The sequence below is a fragment of the Scyliorhinus canicula genome, chromosome 20 (assembly GCF_902713615.1).
Source record: "Scyliorhinus canicula chromosome 20, sScyCan1.1, whole genome shotgun sequence".
Classification (NCBI taxonomy): domain Eukaryota; kingdom Metazoa; phylum Chordata; class Chondrichthyes; order Carcharhiniformes; family Scyliorhinidae; genus Scyliorhinus; species Scyliorhinus canicula.
In genome coordinates, this window is record NC_052165.1 from 7,973,580 (window position 1) to 7,992,538 (window position 18,959).

General features: G+C 42.7%; 1 protein-coding gene across 5 annotated transcripts in view; it reads right to left on the reverse strand.

The window, feature by feature from the left end:
- Positions 1–18,959, reverse strand: part of dock4 (dedicator of cytokinesis 4) — a 440,672-nt gene that overhangs the window by 229,907 nt on the left and 191,806 nt on the right. For all 5 annotated transcript variants that reach the window (XM_038780165.1, XM_038780167.1, XM_038780164.1 and 2 more), the window contains exons 9-12: positions 14,008–14,089; positions 11,686–11,746; positions 11,432–11,570; positions 4,526–4,614 (exon numbers count right to left, since the gene is read on the reverse strand). In XM_038780165.1, coding sequence (XP_038636093.1) covers positions 4,526–4,614; positions 11,432–11,570; positions 11,686–11,746; positions 14,008–14,089 — 371 coding nt within the window. The remainder of the gene's footprint in view (positions 1–4,525; positions 4,615–11,431; positions 11,571–11,685; positions 11,747–14,007; positions 14,090–18,959) is intronic.

Below are 18,959 nucleotides of genomic sequence, written 5' to 3' on the forward strand. Positions count from 1 at the left end.
TAAAGGTGTATGGAGCTTTTTTTTTAAAATGCGATGAAACCGTTTATGGGAAATGAATACCTGAAAGATTATATTTCCAAAGAGATACAGAAATATTGTCAGGTTTGACACACATCCAGAAACTGAAAAGAGCAGATTGAAACTATTTGAAAAGAATTTGACCTGGTTTCAATATTTTAGCCAGTGTTTGTTTTGTGTAATTTATAGACCTTATAAAGCAACATTATTTGCGCACAGGATGGGGGAATAGCTTTAGTACAGGGCCCTGTGTACCTTGTGTACAATCCATTTTATCATCTCACATGGCTGTGATGAAGATACAATGTATTGCTGTAAAGATGAAGTTTCTGTCATTTTTCTTCAAAGAGTATCAACTGTATCTTTCCCCTAGAGTTTCATTTCATTTGGTGCTTACCATTGGCGTGACCATCTCTCTTCAGAAGAGTTAAATTAAATTTACAATTTTTTGTGACAACAAAATTTACAAGTGTTTTTTTTTCTGCAGCATTCCTCACATTCATAAAGTACTTTTTAAGATGGCGGCAAAACAGGAATTGAATTCATAATCGGAGCAGAAAGGACATTCAAGATAAAGGCTGCAGATGGACTTCTGAAAATAGAGAAGGATGCAGCAAAATGGAGGGACAGAGGGAACAAGCTTTCGAGGAAAAACATAAAACTGCTGAAATAGCACCTGCAAATTGCGACGCTGAAAACACTGAAGACTGACTGGGAGTAGCACAATTTGGACCTGTTCCAATTCCCATTCAAATCTGGACAACTGATTTTTCCACGCGGGGAGCCAGCCTGGTCTGGGCAGCCAGCCTGGTCTGGGCAGCCAGCCTGGTCTGGGCAGCATGGAGCTCAAGCATGGACATGTCGCTGGAGGGGATGGTGGAGATTGAGCCAGGCGAGGTCATAAAGGGGTTTAAAAACAAAAGCATAAAAGACTATTGACTAAGGCACCATAGCCAGCACAGCTAGGCAAGGATGGCAGTATGGGACCCTGTCAGGCGAGACAATTATGAAAAAGTTTTAATAAGGAGGGTGTAGGTGAAGACGACAGCTCAGTTAGTATTTCAGAAATTCAACATCCAATGATAACAGTGTAAAGCAAGGTTTTTGCGGAGCTAGGGAAGAGTTGAAATTGGGGGGGGGGCATTGAAACAAAAGTGTACACATTCATGTTCTGAAGTATAAGCCAAACTTTATTATGTGGGAACCTAGTATAATTCAAGAGGGCCACAGAATACTCAGGAAGTTTTTAAGTTACTCTCAAATCTAAGTCCAGAATTATTAGAAGGCAGGAACAGGCCATTCAATAAGATCTGAATGTGGCCTCAACTCCCCATTCTGGTCAGTCCCCCATAACGATCGGCTCCCTTGACCATCGAAAATCTATTTTTTGTTTAAATTAATTTACGGAATGTGGGCATCGGTGGTTAGGGCAGCATTTATTGCCCATCTCTAGTTACCCTTCAGAAGGTGGTAGAGAGTTGCCTTCTTGCACAGCTGCAGTCCCTGAGGTATAGGCACATCCCACAGTGCTATTAGGGGCGGGAGTTCCAGGATTTTGACCCAACAGTAGTGACAGAATGGCGATATATTTCAGTGTTGGGGTGGCGTGGTTTGGAAGGGAGCTTCCTGGTGATCGTATTTCCATGTGTCTGCAGCCCTTGTGCTTCTTGAGGGGAGTAGTCGTGGGTTTGGAAGCTGCTGTAGAACAAGCCTCGGTGAGTTGCTGCAATGCATCTTGTAGATGGTACATAGGGCTGCCACTGTGTGTCAGTGGTGGAGGGAGTGAATGTTTGTGGATGGGATCCCAATCAAGCGGAGCTGCTTTGTCCTGGATGGCATTGAGCTTCTTGATGTTGTTGGAGCTGCGCTCATCCAGGCAAGTTGGGAAGTATTCAAACACACTCCTGACTTTGGGGAGTCAGGAGAGGAATTACTCCCTGCAGGATTCCTAGCCCCTCCCCCACCCCAGGATGTTATTGTGGAGGGTCCAGAGCAACTGCTGTTGTTCTCGTTACAGCAAAGAAAAAGAAGAGAAGGTTTGATGGAGAAAATATTCTTGTAGGGTTTTGCTAGAGTAAATAAGTGAATGTATTTCCAGTCGCAGAACAGGCAGATATCAGAGGACAGATTTTAAAGTGATCAATAAAGCAGAATTGAGAATTTTTATTTAAGTCATGACCTGGAATGCACTGCCCAAATGGGTGGTGGAAGCAGGTTGAATAACAACTCTCAAAAGGGAGTTGGACAAATACCTGAAACTGAAAAATGCTGGGCCAGGGGAAAGTGGAAGGGTGCGAGACTCGTCAGAAAGCTCGATGAGCCATCACAGACATGGACCGAACAGTCTCCTTCTGCCTAGCGTCATTCTATGATTTTAGGACAAAAGATTCAGTTTCAAATTGTCAATATCGTAAAACTAGAAATGTGTTGACTGAAAAATTGAAATCTTCAGAAAATTTTGAATTTTAATTCTGTGCGCATAAAAGTAGAGGCAACATTATTAAAAGAGCAAGGCCCAATAAAGACCAATCGCCATAATTTTCATCATTATAAACATTCCATCACCAGTGGAGGGTTTTTTGTTTGTTCAAAACAGTTTTATGTTCTTTCGAAAAGGCCCGAAGCAGGGGCATCATCATTGCTGAATGCACAACATTGGGCAGATCCCTTCCCCTTTGAGAACAAGTGACAGTTTTCTAAATTGTTACCATGGCACCCTTTGTGCGTTCTGTTTCTGCTGCTTTATATTGTCAATACCAAATACACCATGTTACCATTTCATGGATGTTAAACTCCAAACACAAAGTAAATCGCTTGTTTTTAATTACTGAACTATAACAGATAGCCAAACGTGCCAATTGCTGAATACTGAATTTATAGCAAGAAGCAGAACAGAATTTAGTCCGGCATTCACTTGTTAATTACACACTCCAACAAATCCCCAGCCATTTTTTAAATACAGTGCAGGAGGGAGTTGCTGCTGCCGTTCCTCCCTTCGCTCTGTGCTAATCCTATTTGTTCTTCAACATTCAACACAAGGGCAACACGGTGGCACAGTGGGTTAGCACTGTCGCCTCACGGCGCCAAGGTCCCAGGTTCGATCCCGGCTCTGGGTCACTGTCCGTGTGGAGTTTGCACATTCTCCCCGTGTTTGCGTGGGTTTTGCCCCCACAACCCAAAAATGTGCAGTTTAGGTGGATTGGCCACGCTAAATTGCCCCAAAATTGGAAAAAATGAATTGGGTACTTTAAATTTATAAAAAGAAAAAAAACATTCAACACAAAATGTCTCCTTTTACCCATTAAAGATCTTTATTCTGCTCATGTTGCAGAAATACTTCAGAAAAATGTATCCTTTGTTGGGTTTTCTGATCAATTAGCTGAAGAACATAACTCGCTCTTTGCGATTTTCTAAATTAGGGAACCAGTGTCGACATCAAGCGATATTTTATGCAGCAGGAAAAGCTTCCACTCTGTCAGTTCTGTTCTGGGATCAATCATTATTATTTATTTTTGGGATGTGGACATTGCTGAAAAGTTCAGCATTCAAACCCCCCCCCCCCCCCCCGCGCCAGGGAGATGCCAGTGAGCAACAATGCAGTCCATGTGATGTAGGTACATTCTCAGCGCCGTTAGGGAGGGGGTCCTGGGATTTTGACCCAGCGATACTAAAGGAACAATAGATATCGCTCCAAATCAGATGGCATGGGGAACCTGCAGGTGGAGCTGCCCCCATGCATTTGCTGCCCTTGACCTTCTGGACCATCACGGTAGCACAGTGGTTAGCACTGCTGCTCCACAGCACCAGGGACTCGGGTTCGACTCCCGGCTTGGGTCATCGTCTGTGCAGAGTCTGCACATTCTCCCCGTGTCTGCGTGGGTTTCTTCCGGGTGCTCCAGTTTCCCACAAGTACCGAAAGACGAGCTTGTTAGGTGAATTGGACATTCTGAATTCTCCCTCAGTGTACCTGAACAGGCGACGGACTGTGGCGACTAGGGGATTTTCGCAGTAATATCATTGCAATGTTACTGTCAGCCTACTTGTGACAATAATTATTATTATTTACTATTGAAGCGTGTAGGTTTGGAAGGTGCTGTCCAGTCCAACTGAGAGGTTATGTGTATTTTCTTTTGAAAGCTACCGAGTGAGAGCTTATTTGCATAAGAGCTGCATACTTACTTGCACCAAGTACAGTCACTTGATGTATTTTGTTGGGGCAATACTGTGGAATTACTACTTCATAACATTTTGATCTGGAACTAAATCTGAAAGTTGGTGGTTACATCCCTTTCTGAGGGAGTATTGCAAAACAAAATTAATTTGTCTTCTACAGTTTCTATGCAGGTTTCGACGTGAACCCGGAACGTATCTCAGTTCTACTTATGCCATGTAGTTCTATTGGGAATGCTCCCAATGGTATGGGCATTTAGCATGTCACTATGTATTCCTAAAGAAAGGGATGGAAAAACCGGAGCGTGGCACAAAACATTAACAATGTTCCACTCACCGGCATTTGAACTTGTCAGATTGTACCGTGCGTTTAGCTTCTTGATAATATTTTCATGTATTTGGTACCATTCACTTTCGGTATTGCACCTGGAATCAAATGAAATGTACGGGTTCAAAAGGGATTCCGAAAAAGCTGTTTGTAAACATCTAAAATTGTTTAAAGATACTGGACACATACTTAACCAGCCGGCCATGATAGTGGCTGGGATTAGATAATGTCCTTTGGGGTCAGTGACAAACCATCTCCTTAACCCGGTAGGGGAGGGTACAGTGACACCAGCCTTCATAGAATTTACAGTGCAGAAGGAGGCCACTCGGCCCATCGAGTCTGCAATGGCTCTTACAAAGAGCACCCCACTGAAGCCCACATATCTACCCCATATCTGTAACCCAGTAACCCCCACTTAACATTTTTTTTTGAACACTAAGGGCAATTTAGCATGGTCAATCTACCTAACCCGCTTTGGACTGTCTTTGGACTGTGGGAGGAAACCAGAGCACCCGGAGGAAGCCCACTCACACGCAGGGAGAATGTGCAGACTCCACACAGACAGTGTCCCAGCCGAGAATCAAACCTTGGACCCTGGAGCTGTGAAGCAACTGTGCTAACCACTATGCTACCGTGCTGCCCATGTTAAGTGTATTTATCTATACCTATACATGACCAGCTAGTTTAAAAACAATAGAATTTTAATTGCACTAACAAACATGCAAAATATAAGCAAACCAAAATGAAGCTGCCCTAATAATGTGCTTCAGTGGGATTCTGGTCATTAATGAAACAATCTCAGGCAGCACGGTGGCACAGTGGTTAGCACTGCTGCCTCACGGTGCCGCAGTCCCAGGTTCGATCCTGGCTCTGGGTCACTGTCCATGTGGAGTTTGCACATTCTCCCCATGTTTGCTTGGGTTTCAACCCCACAACCCAAAAGATTTGCAGGATAGGTGGATTGGCCACGCTAAATTGCCCCTTAATTGGAAAAAATGAATTGGGTACTCTAAATTTATTTTTTTAAATAAAAAAAAATAATGAAGCAAGTTCTGCCAAAACCCCTGTGACTGGTACAATTTGCTTACATTGTAAGTAAACAGCTGGATTCCTTCACAATCATCGCTGAAAATTAAGTATTTTGTATTTAATTTTTTAATTATGGTTACGTAGCCTGAAATTCTTCTTCCCTTTCATTGGTTTTCTGCTCTGTCGCTAAATTAGAAGAATAAAGTTTGCTGCACTGGAGGGCTGATTCAATAGTTCTACTGAAAGGCTAGCTCAATTAGTTCTCCCTCAATTCTTGGATATAGTTCACAACTTTTATTGAAACTCCGCCCCATCCATCCCCCAACAGCACGTTTAAACATTCCACATAATTTATCATTCATTAGGAAAATTAATTTCATTTACAAAGTAAGAGTAAGCTTTTGTTTCTGAAAAGGTGCCAAATGAGAATTAAAAAGTTTGAAAAACAGTGTTGTTTACTTCTGCACAGAATCCCAATACAGTAAGAGGCCATTGAGCCCATGAAGTCTCCACCGACCTGCTGAAAGAGGGCCATACCTAGGCTCACCCCCCTGTCCCATCTCCATAACCTGCACATCACGAGCGGAATTTGTTTAGCAAGGCCAATCTATCTAACCTGCACATCTTTGGACTGTGGAAGGAAACCGGCGCACCCGGAGAAAACCCACAGACTCTGGGAGAAGGTGCAGTCTGCGCACAGACAGTGGCCCAAGGCGGGAATCGAACCCAGGTCCCTGGTGCTGTGAGATAGCAGTGCTAACCAGTATGCCACCCCAACGGGGCGTATCCACTCAAGTAATGGGGACCATCAAGGTCACAATGCATCTTTAACTACTGAACTGCAATTGTGCTCCATCTGGAAGGAACTCAGCACTGACTAGTTACATCTGTTCTCTGCATCAGCTAAACAGAATTCACAAGGAGGAAATGATACACAACACCCAGCTTGACTTATCACAACTGCGATAGGCCTCTTCACTCATTTGTTTAAAAAAAATGAACTTTTTTGGTGAGCTCTGAAAAGAACAGCACATTTTTCATGAGTCCTGGGGATTTAACAAATAGCAGTGCAAACCCGTAAAACTCTGCTTAACTGTTCAGAACTTTGAATTAATGCCCACTAATGTTTTTCTGCATGTCTTAAATGCCGATTCTGCATATTGGAAACAAAAAAAAACACTAGCTGCTGGAAATACATAACAGTAAAGAGTAGTAAAAGATTGGCTGTGACTAATCTTTTAACAAAGGTTGAGCCAAAAATGTTGGAAACCTGTGGCATATTAATAACACATTAACAGTGTGTGCTTTCATTTGTACAGCACACTCCAGGAAATTATGGAATAACTGAGTTTTGCCATTTCTCATGCTTTACCATTATTTACTGGGACATGTGCATCGTCCCTGGTGGACTCAGCTAATCTGATAAGCTGGTTCTTGCTACTCGGCCCACCATTAGCTGATCGCTCATTTACTGGACACAGCCACTTAGACCAGAGAATAGCAGTTTGGTGACTTGGACTGATGTGAATTTTTTCCCCTTTTATCATCCATCCAGGAGAGCGACCTGACCTCGCCATAGCCATCTTGGGAATTGCTTAGTTTCTCCCCCCAATTTTGGCAGACGCGCCCCCCCCCACCCCACCCCCCCCCCCACCCCTGCCCCACCCCTGCCCCACCCCCCTGCCCCCCCCCCCCCCCCCGGCCACCCCCACCCAGTTTTGGCAGGTGTTTCTTGCTAGTTCCACCATCTTGGATCTGTTGGTGTTTCAAGGCAATTACCATTAGGACCTCCACCTCTTTCTCTGCATTAGGAGCTTTGAAAAGGCCAATCCATGGCACATCCCCCTTCTTTCTCATTATGGGTTATCTGGAGAAGAAGCAAGGGGAGAAACTAGAGACTGAACTGATCTAGCGACCCACCCTCTCACTCAACGTACTGTTGAAAGATCTGTGCATGCGTAGACTACACTGCAACAATGATTTAACTGGCCGACTCAGAAATCCTTTCTGGAATACCTGGAGCTGCAGTTCACCTTCTGTAGGGCGTCGTCAGCGGCAATGATGCCGAGGACAATTTCTATGACTGTACTTCATATCTCAGGCCCTGGGCGAAGATCAGCCAAGGAACTGTGAGGAATTACAGTTAACAGGTGATAGCTGCCATTGTCTGCAGGACATCAGACTTCATTAATTACCATATTTCCTAAACAGCAAAAGTATAGATCCATTTCCAAAAGCTGGCTTCCTCAGGGGGCAGGTTTGTCCTCGATAGGACTGATGTTTTGTGAAAGGCTCCATTTGAGAGATCCATCACTTTCATCAACAAGAAGGGTTAATAATACTCTTTCAACGTGCTTATTCGTGGCAATGCCCAACTTAGATCCTGCATGGTAACAAAGTGCAGTGCAAGTGGTTAGCATGGTTGCCTCAGGGCGCCGAGGTCCCAGGTTCAACCCTGGCTCTGGATCACTGTCTGTGTGGAGTTTACACATTCTCCTCCGTGTTTGCATGGGTTTCACCCCCACAACCCAAAAGAAGTGCAGGGCAGGTGGATTGGCAACATTAAATTGCCCCTGAATTGGAAAAAAAAATTGAATACTGTAAAAAAAAAAAATTTGAAAAAATGTAACAAACTGCATCAGGAAATGTGTTTGTCACAATGTCACAATGTCTTTGTCCTTCGCCACTCTACCATTCATGATTGATCCAGCTGGTAAAACAAATAGGTAGATGAATCTTAAAAGTCAGGGTTGTCCACTGAAACTATAGCTGATGAGACCATTTTGCATCACCAATTACTTAATTAAGGAAAGGTGCAATCATGCATGTGGGGGAACTGGGCAAGAATGCAAATTACCATTAAGAGCATAAAACAATCTTCTAGTGTATAGATAGGCAGGCGGTTATCCTAAAATATGCCCCAGATAAGGGTTTGCCACACCCCACAACATTCGATCTGCAATAAGCATTCACCCGTGAAGTCACAGGCAAGGTGCCAATGAAACTGAACGATCCCAGCATGTCCCTCAGACACATGGGTGGTGACTTGCCAGGCAAGTGCCCAGAGGCCAGAGCAGCAGAAATCAGGAAGTCTGCAACCATTTTTTTTTTTCCTTGGGATGTGGGCGTCGCTTGCCGGATCAGCATTTATTGTCCATCCCGGAGGTCACAAGATTCAACCACACTGCTGTGGGTCAGGAGTCACATGTAGGCCCGATCAGGTAAGAATGACAGATTGCCTTGCCTAAAGTGAACCAGGTGGTTTTTTTCCCCGAGAATCGACAATGGTTTCATTGTCACTATTAGATTTTTAATTCCAGATTTTTAATGAATTCAAATTCCACCATCTGCCACAGTGGGATTCGAACCCGGGTACCCAGAGCATTACTCTGGGTCTCTGGATTATTAATTAAGTGACAATACCGCAACGCCACTTCCTCCCCTACATTGTGGCGATAAGAATATGAAGGAGAACAGGCAAGATTTAAACCAACAATTGAACATTTATTCGGTGCGATAACAATCAGACAGAAAACATTAGTGTAAAAGTAGATGAGCAGAAAGATGCAGTAAATCCCCATCAGGGTGACTCAACAGGAGTCAACTACTGCAAAGTGGTTGATTTTAATATCTGCAGACACAAGCGGAGAAATCTACACCTTGTTATAACAGCAACACATAATTCGTAATAAGGATGGTGAGTCAGCACAGATAACTCTGTATTGAAGGGAGTCAATCATGAAGTATAGTGCATAGTTTTATAAGTTACACAATTGTTTTCTTGCAACAGAATTTGAGGTAGAAATGTTAAGTCTAAACAAATATTCTATATTATTGTTTCAACCTCTCGAAAGCTAAACATCACTATGATGAGGAAATCAATCCCAAAGTAGTACGAAGCATTGAAAGCTGTGCAAAATCTTTTTAAACAAAACAATAAATCTAAATCTTTTCTGTAATAATTTAAATGTAAATTTATTTAAAATTAGTCAAAAATGTTTGCAAGACAGAAGTGCATATCAAATCATCTTTTAGATGTCTGCTGCATCATTGTAGATTGTTCCTCAGCAGCTGGGCAGTGCAAGGCTCATGTGCCTGAGGGGATGCCTTGATTGACGTGGAGGAGAACCTCCAGGTGGTGGCGTTCCCAGGTATCTGCTGCCCTCGTCCTTCTAGATGCTAATGATTGTGGATTTGGAAGGAGCTGCCTAAGGACCCTTGGTGAGTTCCTGCAGTGTAGATGATACACATCCTGTTCGGTAGTGAACAGTGGAGGGAGTGTTTGCGGAATGGGTACCAAACAGTCTGCTTTGTCCCAGATGTCGAACTCATGCAGGCAAATGAAGAGTACTCCATCATACACCTGACATGTGCCTTGTAGATGGTGGACAGGCTTTGGGGAATCGGGAGGCGTGGTACTCACTACAGGATTCCTAGCCTCTGTCCTCTTCTTGTAGCCACAGTATTAATATGGCAAGTCCAGTTCAGTTTCTGGTCAATGGTAAGCCCCAGGATGTTGATAGTGGGGGAGTCAGTGACGATATTATCAATGAATGTCAATGGTTAAATTATCTCTTGTTGGGAGTGGTCATTGCCTGGCACTTGTGTGGCAAAAATGTTACTTGTCACTTGTCAGCCCAAGTCAAGGTCTTGCTTGTATCCAGTATCTAAGGAGTCTTAATGGTGCTGAACATATGCAGTTATCAGTAAACATCCCCACTCCTGACCTTCTGATGGAAAGAAGTTATTGATGAAGCAGCTGAAGATGGTTGGGCCTTGGGCCTGAGGAACTCCTGCAGTGATGTCCTGGAACGGTGATGATTGACCTCTCACCACCACAACCATCTTCTTTTGTGTCAGGTATAAACTGCAATCAGTGGACGGTTTCGCCACTGACTTCCATTGACTCCAGTTTTGCTCGGGCTCCTTAATGCCATACTCGGTCAAATGCTGCTCGATGTCAAGTGTAGTCACTCCCAGCTCACAGAAGCAGCATAGGCCACCAAACCCACCGTTCTGTCAAATTCTGCTGGATAATTGATTTGTGTATTTGTAGCATTTCCAAATTGCGTTCTGCCTTAGATTCGCTTGGAGCAAATCTCACCATGCCTCAATGCACACTTCTCTGAAAATTCACCAACAATCAAATCCAAGTAACAAACTACAACTGAATGATGGCTTCGCAAGGTTAATCCTGTAAGAGGATACGGTACAGACAGCCGTATACATTAAAATTCATAGTCAATTCTATTTGCTTTCACTTCAGCGCAAGTAATTTGAGGCATAGATTATGCTGCTGTTTGCGAAGTAACTCATAAGCAGAAAGTATCTCACTGAGCTATTTCCCTAGACTTGCAGCTTAACATTGCAGTGCTGTTAGTGGATATTGAGCATGAACTTGCCGAAACTCTGCAGGTTGCCTTTTTAAAAAACAATGCAATTTAATTTTCTCCTACAAGCAGTTAGGGGCCAATTATGAGCCACACCTGTCCAGGTCATTTGGACAAGAACCCAAAAGAACACCAATTATTTAAGAAACTTTTAAAGATGGGAATCTCAGGTCATGAATCATAGTACAGCAGCCCATTGAGCCTGCACTGATCCTCTCAAAGTGCACCCTACCTTGGCCCACTCCCTCATCCTATCCCTGTAGCCCCATGCATTGATCATGGCCAATCCACCTAACCTGCACGTCTTTGGACCATGGGAGGAAACCGGAGCACCCGGAGGAAACCCACGCAGACACGGGGAGAACGTACAAAACTCCACACAGTCACACAAGACCGGAATCGAACCCGGGCCCCGGACACTGTGAGGCAGCCATGCTCACCCAACCTCATCATTCAGTAAAGAAGACTGAAGAGAGAGAGAGAAATGTTACTGTACATGTAGACTTTAAGCATGTAGTCCTCTTTGGAATCCCTCTCAGATTGCAGCAAGTCTGCAATGCTCAGGACTGCACAACCAAACGGCCGCCGATATTGGGTGCTGCAGGTGTTTTTCTTCTCTCCTGCTGCCATTCGACCTATGGGATCATATCAGAGAAACATGCAGTCACTTTTTGCCACAAAAGCAGTCAGGGGGAAAAAAAAAAGTTTGAAAAAATTACAATTTGTTCAATTTCAAAAAAATGACTTTACCCAGTCTTATAATGTGAACAGTAATATATATGTCCTTCCTGAGGTCGCTGCTCCCCAAATCCTGAAAATGACACAGGAAAATCAGAGCAGATTTGAAGAACATTTTACAACGTTTTACTGAATTACTCACTCATTTGGGTCTTCTCAGCTTTATACTGAGGGTTTAAAACAAATTGATCATTTGGCTGAATTGACCTTTCTGGTCAATGTTTCTGAAACTGTGAAATAGAAACTTGGAACATTTTTCTTGAGTGAATGAAACGGAATTATTTTTAAAAAAAAAACATCTCAGTCGCTTCTGCTTTCCTTGAGCTGGACAATATTTGTGGCTGGGGTGGCAATTTACTTCAAGGCTTACAATAGGTATCTTGTGATTCACCAACTAGTGGAAGGATGGGGTAAACTATCAACCAGTGAAACTGATCGCATATCTATTTCAGTATAGGAAGCTGTATTATTTTAAAAGTTAAAAGCATCATAGATTTACGGTGCAGAAGGAGGCTATTCGGCCCATCGAGTCTGCACAGGCTCTTGGAAAAAGCATCCTATTTAGGCCCACACCTCCACCCTATCCCCGTAACCCAGGAACCCCACCCAAGTTTTTTTGGACACTAAGGGGCAATTTATCATGGCCAATCCACCTAATCTGCACATCTTTGGACTGTGGGAGGAAACCGGAGCACCCGGAGGAAACCCACGCAGACACGGGGAGAACGTGCAGACTCCACACAGGCAGTCACCCGAGGCCGGAATCGAACCTGGGACCCTGGAGCTGTGAAGCTAACCACTGTGCCCCTCTCCTCACGTCCCCGTCCCCCCCCATCATTGCTGTTCTTATGTTTTATATCAAGTTAAGTACAAACTATCTCGTGCATGAACATGACAAGGTGATGTTCGACGGCTAACTTTCTTTCCCTTCTTTAGGTGACAGGAATGCAGGAAGTGAGAAAAAGGAGGGCAAGGGGGAGGACAATGAGGCAGGGAGCGGGGGCCAACGGCAAAGAAGCAGAGCAAGGGGGAGATGGGAGAGAAGGGCAGGGGTTTTTGTAGGAGAACATGGATGAGGCAGACATGGACAGTGAAGAGGATGAGACATGGAGAAGGGACAATTTTGGGCAAGTCTCTGGCTGAACTCTCTGGATGTGTTTTTGCCACATCATGCCTGCACTTGCTAGCTGACAAATTGCTACTCAACTCTCTTTTCAGCGGGCAGTAAACATTTGGCATAGTCGATCCAAGCAAGCCAGGGTGCTAAAGGATATTCCAAAACTTTAAGAGGGTGATAGTTGAGCACATACATTCAGTAAGAAAGGAGGTTTGTAATCTTTAAGGTCAACCCAATGGAGATGGTCTTTTATGGCCTTAGATAAAGCCCTTTAAAGGGCTTCCTGTGATCATCATGATCAGTGGCAAGAAATGGGGGGAGGGGGGTGTTAATTGCATCTAATGATATGTAATAGACAACATGGCCTCCTGAAGTTTGCTGAATTGCCTCAAGAGTTGAGAGAGAATTCCCTCTGACTTTTTCCTGAAATTGGGCACAAGATTTCTTTGACCTCTGGTGCGAGAATTATTTGGGACATGGGGAAGAAAGCATTATCACAGAGATGCCAAATCTAATATTGTCGATCTGTAATAAAGTAAACACACATATTTGTTGGCTCGAACACAAACTTCCAGGGTTTGTGTCAATACTTCAAGAAGTTAATTAAACTGCAATGCATCTCATAAGATAAAAAATGTACTAAATGTACTGAAAGTTATCTCCTCCATGACAAATCTATACAAAATGCTTTATTTTTATAGTTTATCTTTTTAATTCAGAATATTATCTGTGAACTAATGATTCAAGGGTAGCATGAAATATGTCTATGTACCTTTGTAGGCTAAGGACTAGTTACACTACTTGGTAAAGTAGTTGCTATTTTAAAGCAAGTAATTTTCAGTCTCATGTAACATGCAATTTTCTTTTTTTTTGGGAGGGGGGGCTAATCATTACTTGACGTCCATGGCTAATGGCCTGGATTTAGCTATTCGGAACTCACTTTTCCACAAAGATACATTTTATATACAAATCACAGACATAAAAATTAACTTTCCTCTTAAAGTTCAGAGCATCATGGATCACAGAACAAGCTCTCCACTCAAGCAGAAGGTGAAGTATCAGAATAAATAGCATTTTCAAGGGCTACAGGCGGGAGATGGTATAAACTGCAGACACGTTAAATTAACAATTGAAAGATGCTGAACCAGATGAATATCTGTCCTGTTAGTTGCGAACCAGTAATGTAATAAAAGTTTTACTGTAAATTTTATACTTACAACAAACAGTGTGCATTGCCTTTCCATTTTCTCTGGAAATTTCGGCAATCCATTCTTATTCAGTTTTACAAAGAACCTTTCACTGCAAGGAAATAAAATTAGCCATGAGGATCCATCATCCTTTGACCTGTGATCTTAGACATTACAATTGGAATCATCTCTCCAGTAAGTCAACCGGATATGATCCGTTACATGATAGAGTACTGGCAAATGACTAGTAATAAAATATACCCACCACTCAAAAATAAAAGTTTTATTGTAACTATTATTTTAACGGCCTTAAAGTGTTGAAAATGGTCTTTGTTATTATATAGTTTCTCACATAAATCACAGGGCAGTGGATCATAGAATTACACAGCGCAGAGCCAAAGCATTCAGCCCAACATGTCTATGCTGATTCTTTGAGAGAGATTTCAATTGCTTAGAACATTCAGTGCAGAAGGAGGCCATTCAGCCCATCGAGTCTGCACCAACCCACTTAAGCCCCCACTTCCACCCTATCCATGTAACCCAATAACCTCTCCTATCCTTTTTGGACACGAAGGGCAATTTAGCATGACCAATCCACCTAACCTACACGTCTTTGGCCTGTGCAAAGAAACCGGAGCACCCGGAGGAAACCCTCGCAGACACAGGGAGAACATGCAGACCATGCACAGACGTTGACCCAAACCGGGAATCGAACCTGGGATCCTGGCGCTGTGAAGCCACAGTGCTAGCCACTTGTGCTACCGTGCTGCCCATGATATTAGCCCCTGATCTTTCCCCAGTAGCCCGGTGGTTGATTTTTCGCTTCAATTATTTACCCAATTCCTTTCTGAAAGTTGTCACTGAATCAACTTGCAACATTCCTTCAGGTCACAACAACTTGCTGTGTTAATAGAAATATTTTCCAATGTCGCCTCTGGTGCTTGTGCCAATTGTGTTTAATGGTGTTCTCCAATTATCAGTCCTTAAGCCACTGGAAGCAGCTCCGCCTTACTCGCCATTTCAAAATCACCCATGATGTTGAACCCATTTATCAAAACTCTCTGCAACCTTCTCTGTTCGAAGGATTAGAACCCTCATTTCTACAGTCCCTGCTGGCACCATTCCAGTAGATCTTGAAGCAAAGATGGTCTTTGTGTGAAGGAAAGTCATATACACAAGAAGGTTACTATTTTTATTTATTTATTTTTTTAATTTAAGGTGTCTAATTAAGGGCCAATTCTTTCAAATTACGGGGCAATTTAGCGTGGCCAATCTACCTACCCTGCACATCTTTGGGTTGTGGGGGTGAGACTCACGCAGACAGAGGGAGAATGTGCAAACTCCACACGGACAGTGACCCAGGGCCAGGATCGAACCTGGGACCTCGGTGTTGTGAGGCAGCAGTGCAAACCATTGCGCCACCGTGCCACCCCTGATGTTACTATTTTTGAATTAATTTTACTGAGCTGACTAAAAATGAAAAGAAACAACTTTTTATCCCATGTAAGCGAAATGGTTTTGCTGCACTTGCAAGTTTAATGGACAGGTGAGTACAGTGATGTGCTAATGTCACTCACTTATAATAATAATCTTTATTATCACAAGTAGGCTTCCATTAACACTGCAATGAAGTTACTATGAAAAGCCCCTAGTCGCCACACTCCAGCGCCTGTTCGGGTACACGGAAGGTGAATTCAGAATGTCCAAATTATCTAACAGCACATCTTTCAGGGAGGAAACCGGAGCACCCGGAGGAAACCCACAAAGACATGAGAAGAACGTGTAAGACTCCGCACAGACAGTTACCCAAGCCGGGAATCGAACCTGGGACTCTGGAGCTGTGAAGCAACAGTGCTAACCATTGTGCTACCGTACCCCATGACGAAAAACCTTCATCAAACATGGTGGTGCTCAATTAAATGTAAAGTATGTTCCTTGATACTAATTAACGAAAGACAACTGGTCCATGTCCATCCAATTTAAAACATGGGTCGGTCTCGATGGGAATTGAACAAAAGCATGTTGATTCATTTTGATTCCCTGCAATATCGGTTTGTGGATGGATTTCTTTTTGTGAAGAGAAGATTTTGGAGTCATATTAAAATTGTAAAAATCCCAGATAAACTGATGAAACAGTTTGATGATTTAATTTAAAATAAATGAACTGCTGGAAATGTGAAATGAAGGCAGAAAATACTGGAACATAAATCCATCAACATCCCCGTATGAGAAAAGATAGATTAATACACAAGGCCTCCAGATAAAGATAAACCCCTCTCTTTTTGCTTCCAGAAGATGATGAACGTGCATTTTATTTTTGTTGAACTCTCTTATAATTTAGATGTACGAGGTCATATTAAAATTGAATATCGTGGGTGGCATAATGCTATTGTCAATGGACTGGTAATCCTAGGTGCTGGGTGTAGCCACCTGGTGGCTACAAAATGTACACTTGCAGAGAATGAAGGGAAAAATTGGACAACGCTAAGAAAGCAAGCAGGTGCAAGGTTTGTCTGTGGATTGGAGTTTGCAGCTCCCAGACAAGACCGATACTACCAGCCAATAGAATACTAATGAGCTATCTCCAGGGACAAAGGAGAAACATTTAAGCAAACGATACCAGAGCAGACTCCCCGGCGCCAGTGGAGACGAAAACAAAGGCAAGCCAACAGTCACCTAGGGCCCGCCCAGCGATCAGGCAGCCACCCCTTTATTGGAGAAAATCAATACAGATGATTAGGATATGGTCCAATTAATTGGAGCCAAGTTCAAGGCCCGCCCAAAAGGGCGCAAAGCCCCTTTGGGGTATAAAGAGGAGCCCCCAAGACAGATCGATTTCTTCTTCTTCACCTTGGCCTTGGCTCTCAGCGACGAGAGACCCGCCAAGCAAATCCGAAGTCAACGCACGCTACGAGATAGGCGCTCCTAGCTACTATTCTATACCAGTTCGATGCCAGCAGCCTCAGAACTGGACAACGGCCATTGTTCCTCTGACTGAGTGGGCACCCAAAGCCAAGTATAGGCTTTTAGTAGTAGTGATAGTTTAGTGAGCAGAGTTTGTGCATGTGTATAATTGACTGTGTGCGTAAATAAACGTGCATTGATTTCAAACTTACTAGTGTATGGAGTCTGATCAGTATTCGGTTTTGAACCTTGTGCCGGTATCGAAAGGATACCTGGCGACTCTTGAACTAGCATAATTAAAACAGAGCAAATTAAGGAGAGCATAACAAGCAACATGGGTCTGAGTGCCACCACAGCGGGTGGTGAAATTTGATATAAATTGCCAATATAAATCTGGAACTAAAAGTCTAGTAATAACCATGAAACCATTGACGACTGTGGTTAAAAAAAAAAACTTGTCTGGTTGTCACGTCCTTTAGGAAGGAAATCCTTACCTGGTCTGGCCTAATGTGGGCCCATAGCAATGTGGTAGACTGTTGAATGCAATGCCCTCTGAAATGACCTTGCAAGCCTCTCACCTAAAGGGCAATTAGGGATGGCACAGCACACGACACCTTGATCCCATGAATGAAATTTGGTTACATTATAAAATCTACAATTTATTTGCCAATTTTATTAAAATGGTTCGGAAATTAAAATGAAATATCCATGTAAAAGTACCAAGACATGGCCCGGCGTTTCACCCTCTGCCCAAGTCAAAAGATGGATTACTTTCAACTGCCTGTGTGCTTTTCCTGGCAGGCAGGTCAAAAACTGAGTTATATGAGCAGAGTATCTGCTCACCTTGGATCAGAAGTTTCTGAGGACCCAAAGGAGAGGAATAAATGAGAGAGAATAAAATGCATGGAAAGAGAATACAAATTGTTAAAACTGAGAGTTTTAACTTGATAGCTGGGGAAATATAAAAAGACAGATATATTGCTGACAATCCCGCAAGAAATGACAACCTGTAATTTCACGCACTGATCTGGCAAGGTGCACACATGCAATCAGGCCACAAGTCACTTGAATGAACTCAATGATTCTGGAGTTTTCAGCAGGTGAGTCATGCTTAAACCACTTTGATCTTTTCTGATTATTTATTGATTCCTCGGCCCAAATGCATTTCCACACGAGTCCCAATCAAGTTCTAGAGCCTTACAGAAGAATTTGTTGCAATTGCGTTTGCCAAGTGGCAGTCTTCCAATTACAATTAGATTCTCAGGTGCAAAAGGAGATGAGATATTTTCCTTGGTGTTTAAACTGCAATTTTTTCGTGTTTTCTATTGTTGAATATACACATCCCCACTGAGGCACATTGTATATTTTCTGTTTCTTTATAAAGGATTGTTTTTTAAAGTCACTGTCCGTGTGGAGTTTGCACATTCTCCCCATGACTGCGTGGGCTTCACCCCCACAACCCAAAGATGTGCAGTGTTGGTGGATTGGCCACACTAAATTGCCCCTTAACTGAAAAAATAAATAATTGGATACTCTAAAATTTAAAAAAAAGTTTAAAAAAAAGTTTTTTATGCCATCTGTATTAGTTGCATGACAACTTAACGTTCTTAAGCCATAACTAATGAACATGAATAATGGTGAATGAACTGAAACTTTAATTGTCACGTTTAAAGGGAAATATAGTTTTCCTTCAGCCTTGATGGAGTATGCTGACTTGCGTCACTTGTAAATTTCAGCATATTCTAATGAGATTGATGCACACAGAAACCGCCAAGCTCATATATTACTCAAAGTTGCAAAAGATGCACATTATAGCAAAATAATTCATTTTATTCTGTACTTTTTAAGTACATGGAACATCAATTTTTCCTGCACTTGAAAACAATCCATAAATTAAACATTGCCAAAAAATGTTTCATAATTTATATTGGTGCCCTTATGAATAAAAAGCCTGCCATGATGTTTAAAAGTGGCATTAAAAGAAGCCATGGACTTAATGAGGAAGAAAGTACTTAATTGTTTCTGAGACGTTAAAGAATAAGCTGTTCATTTGATAAGATTAATGACATTCTGTTAGA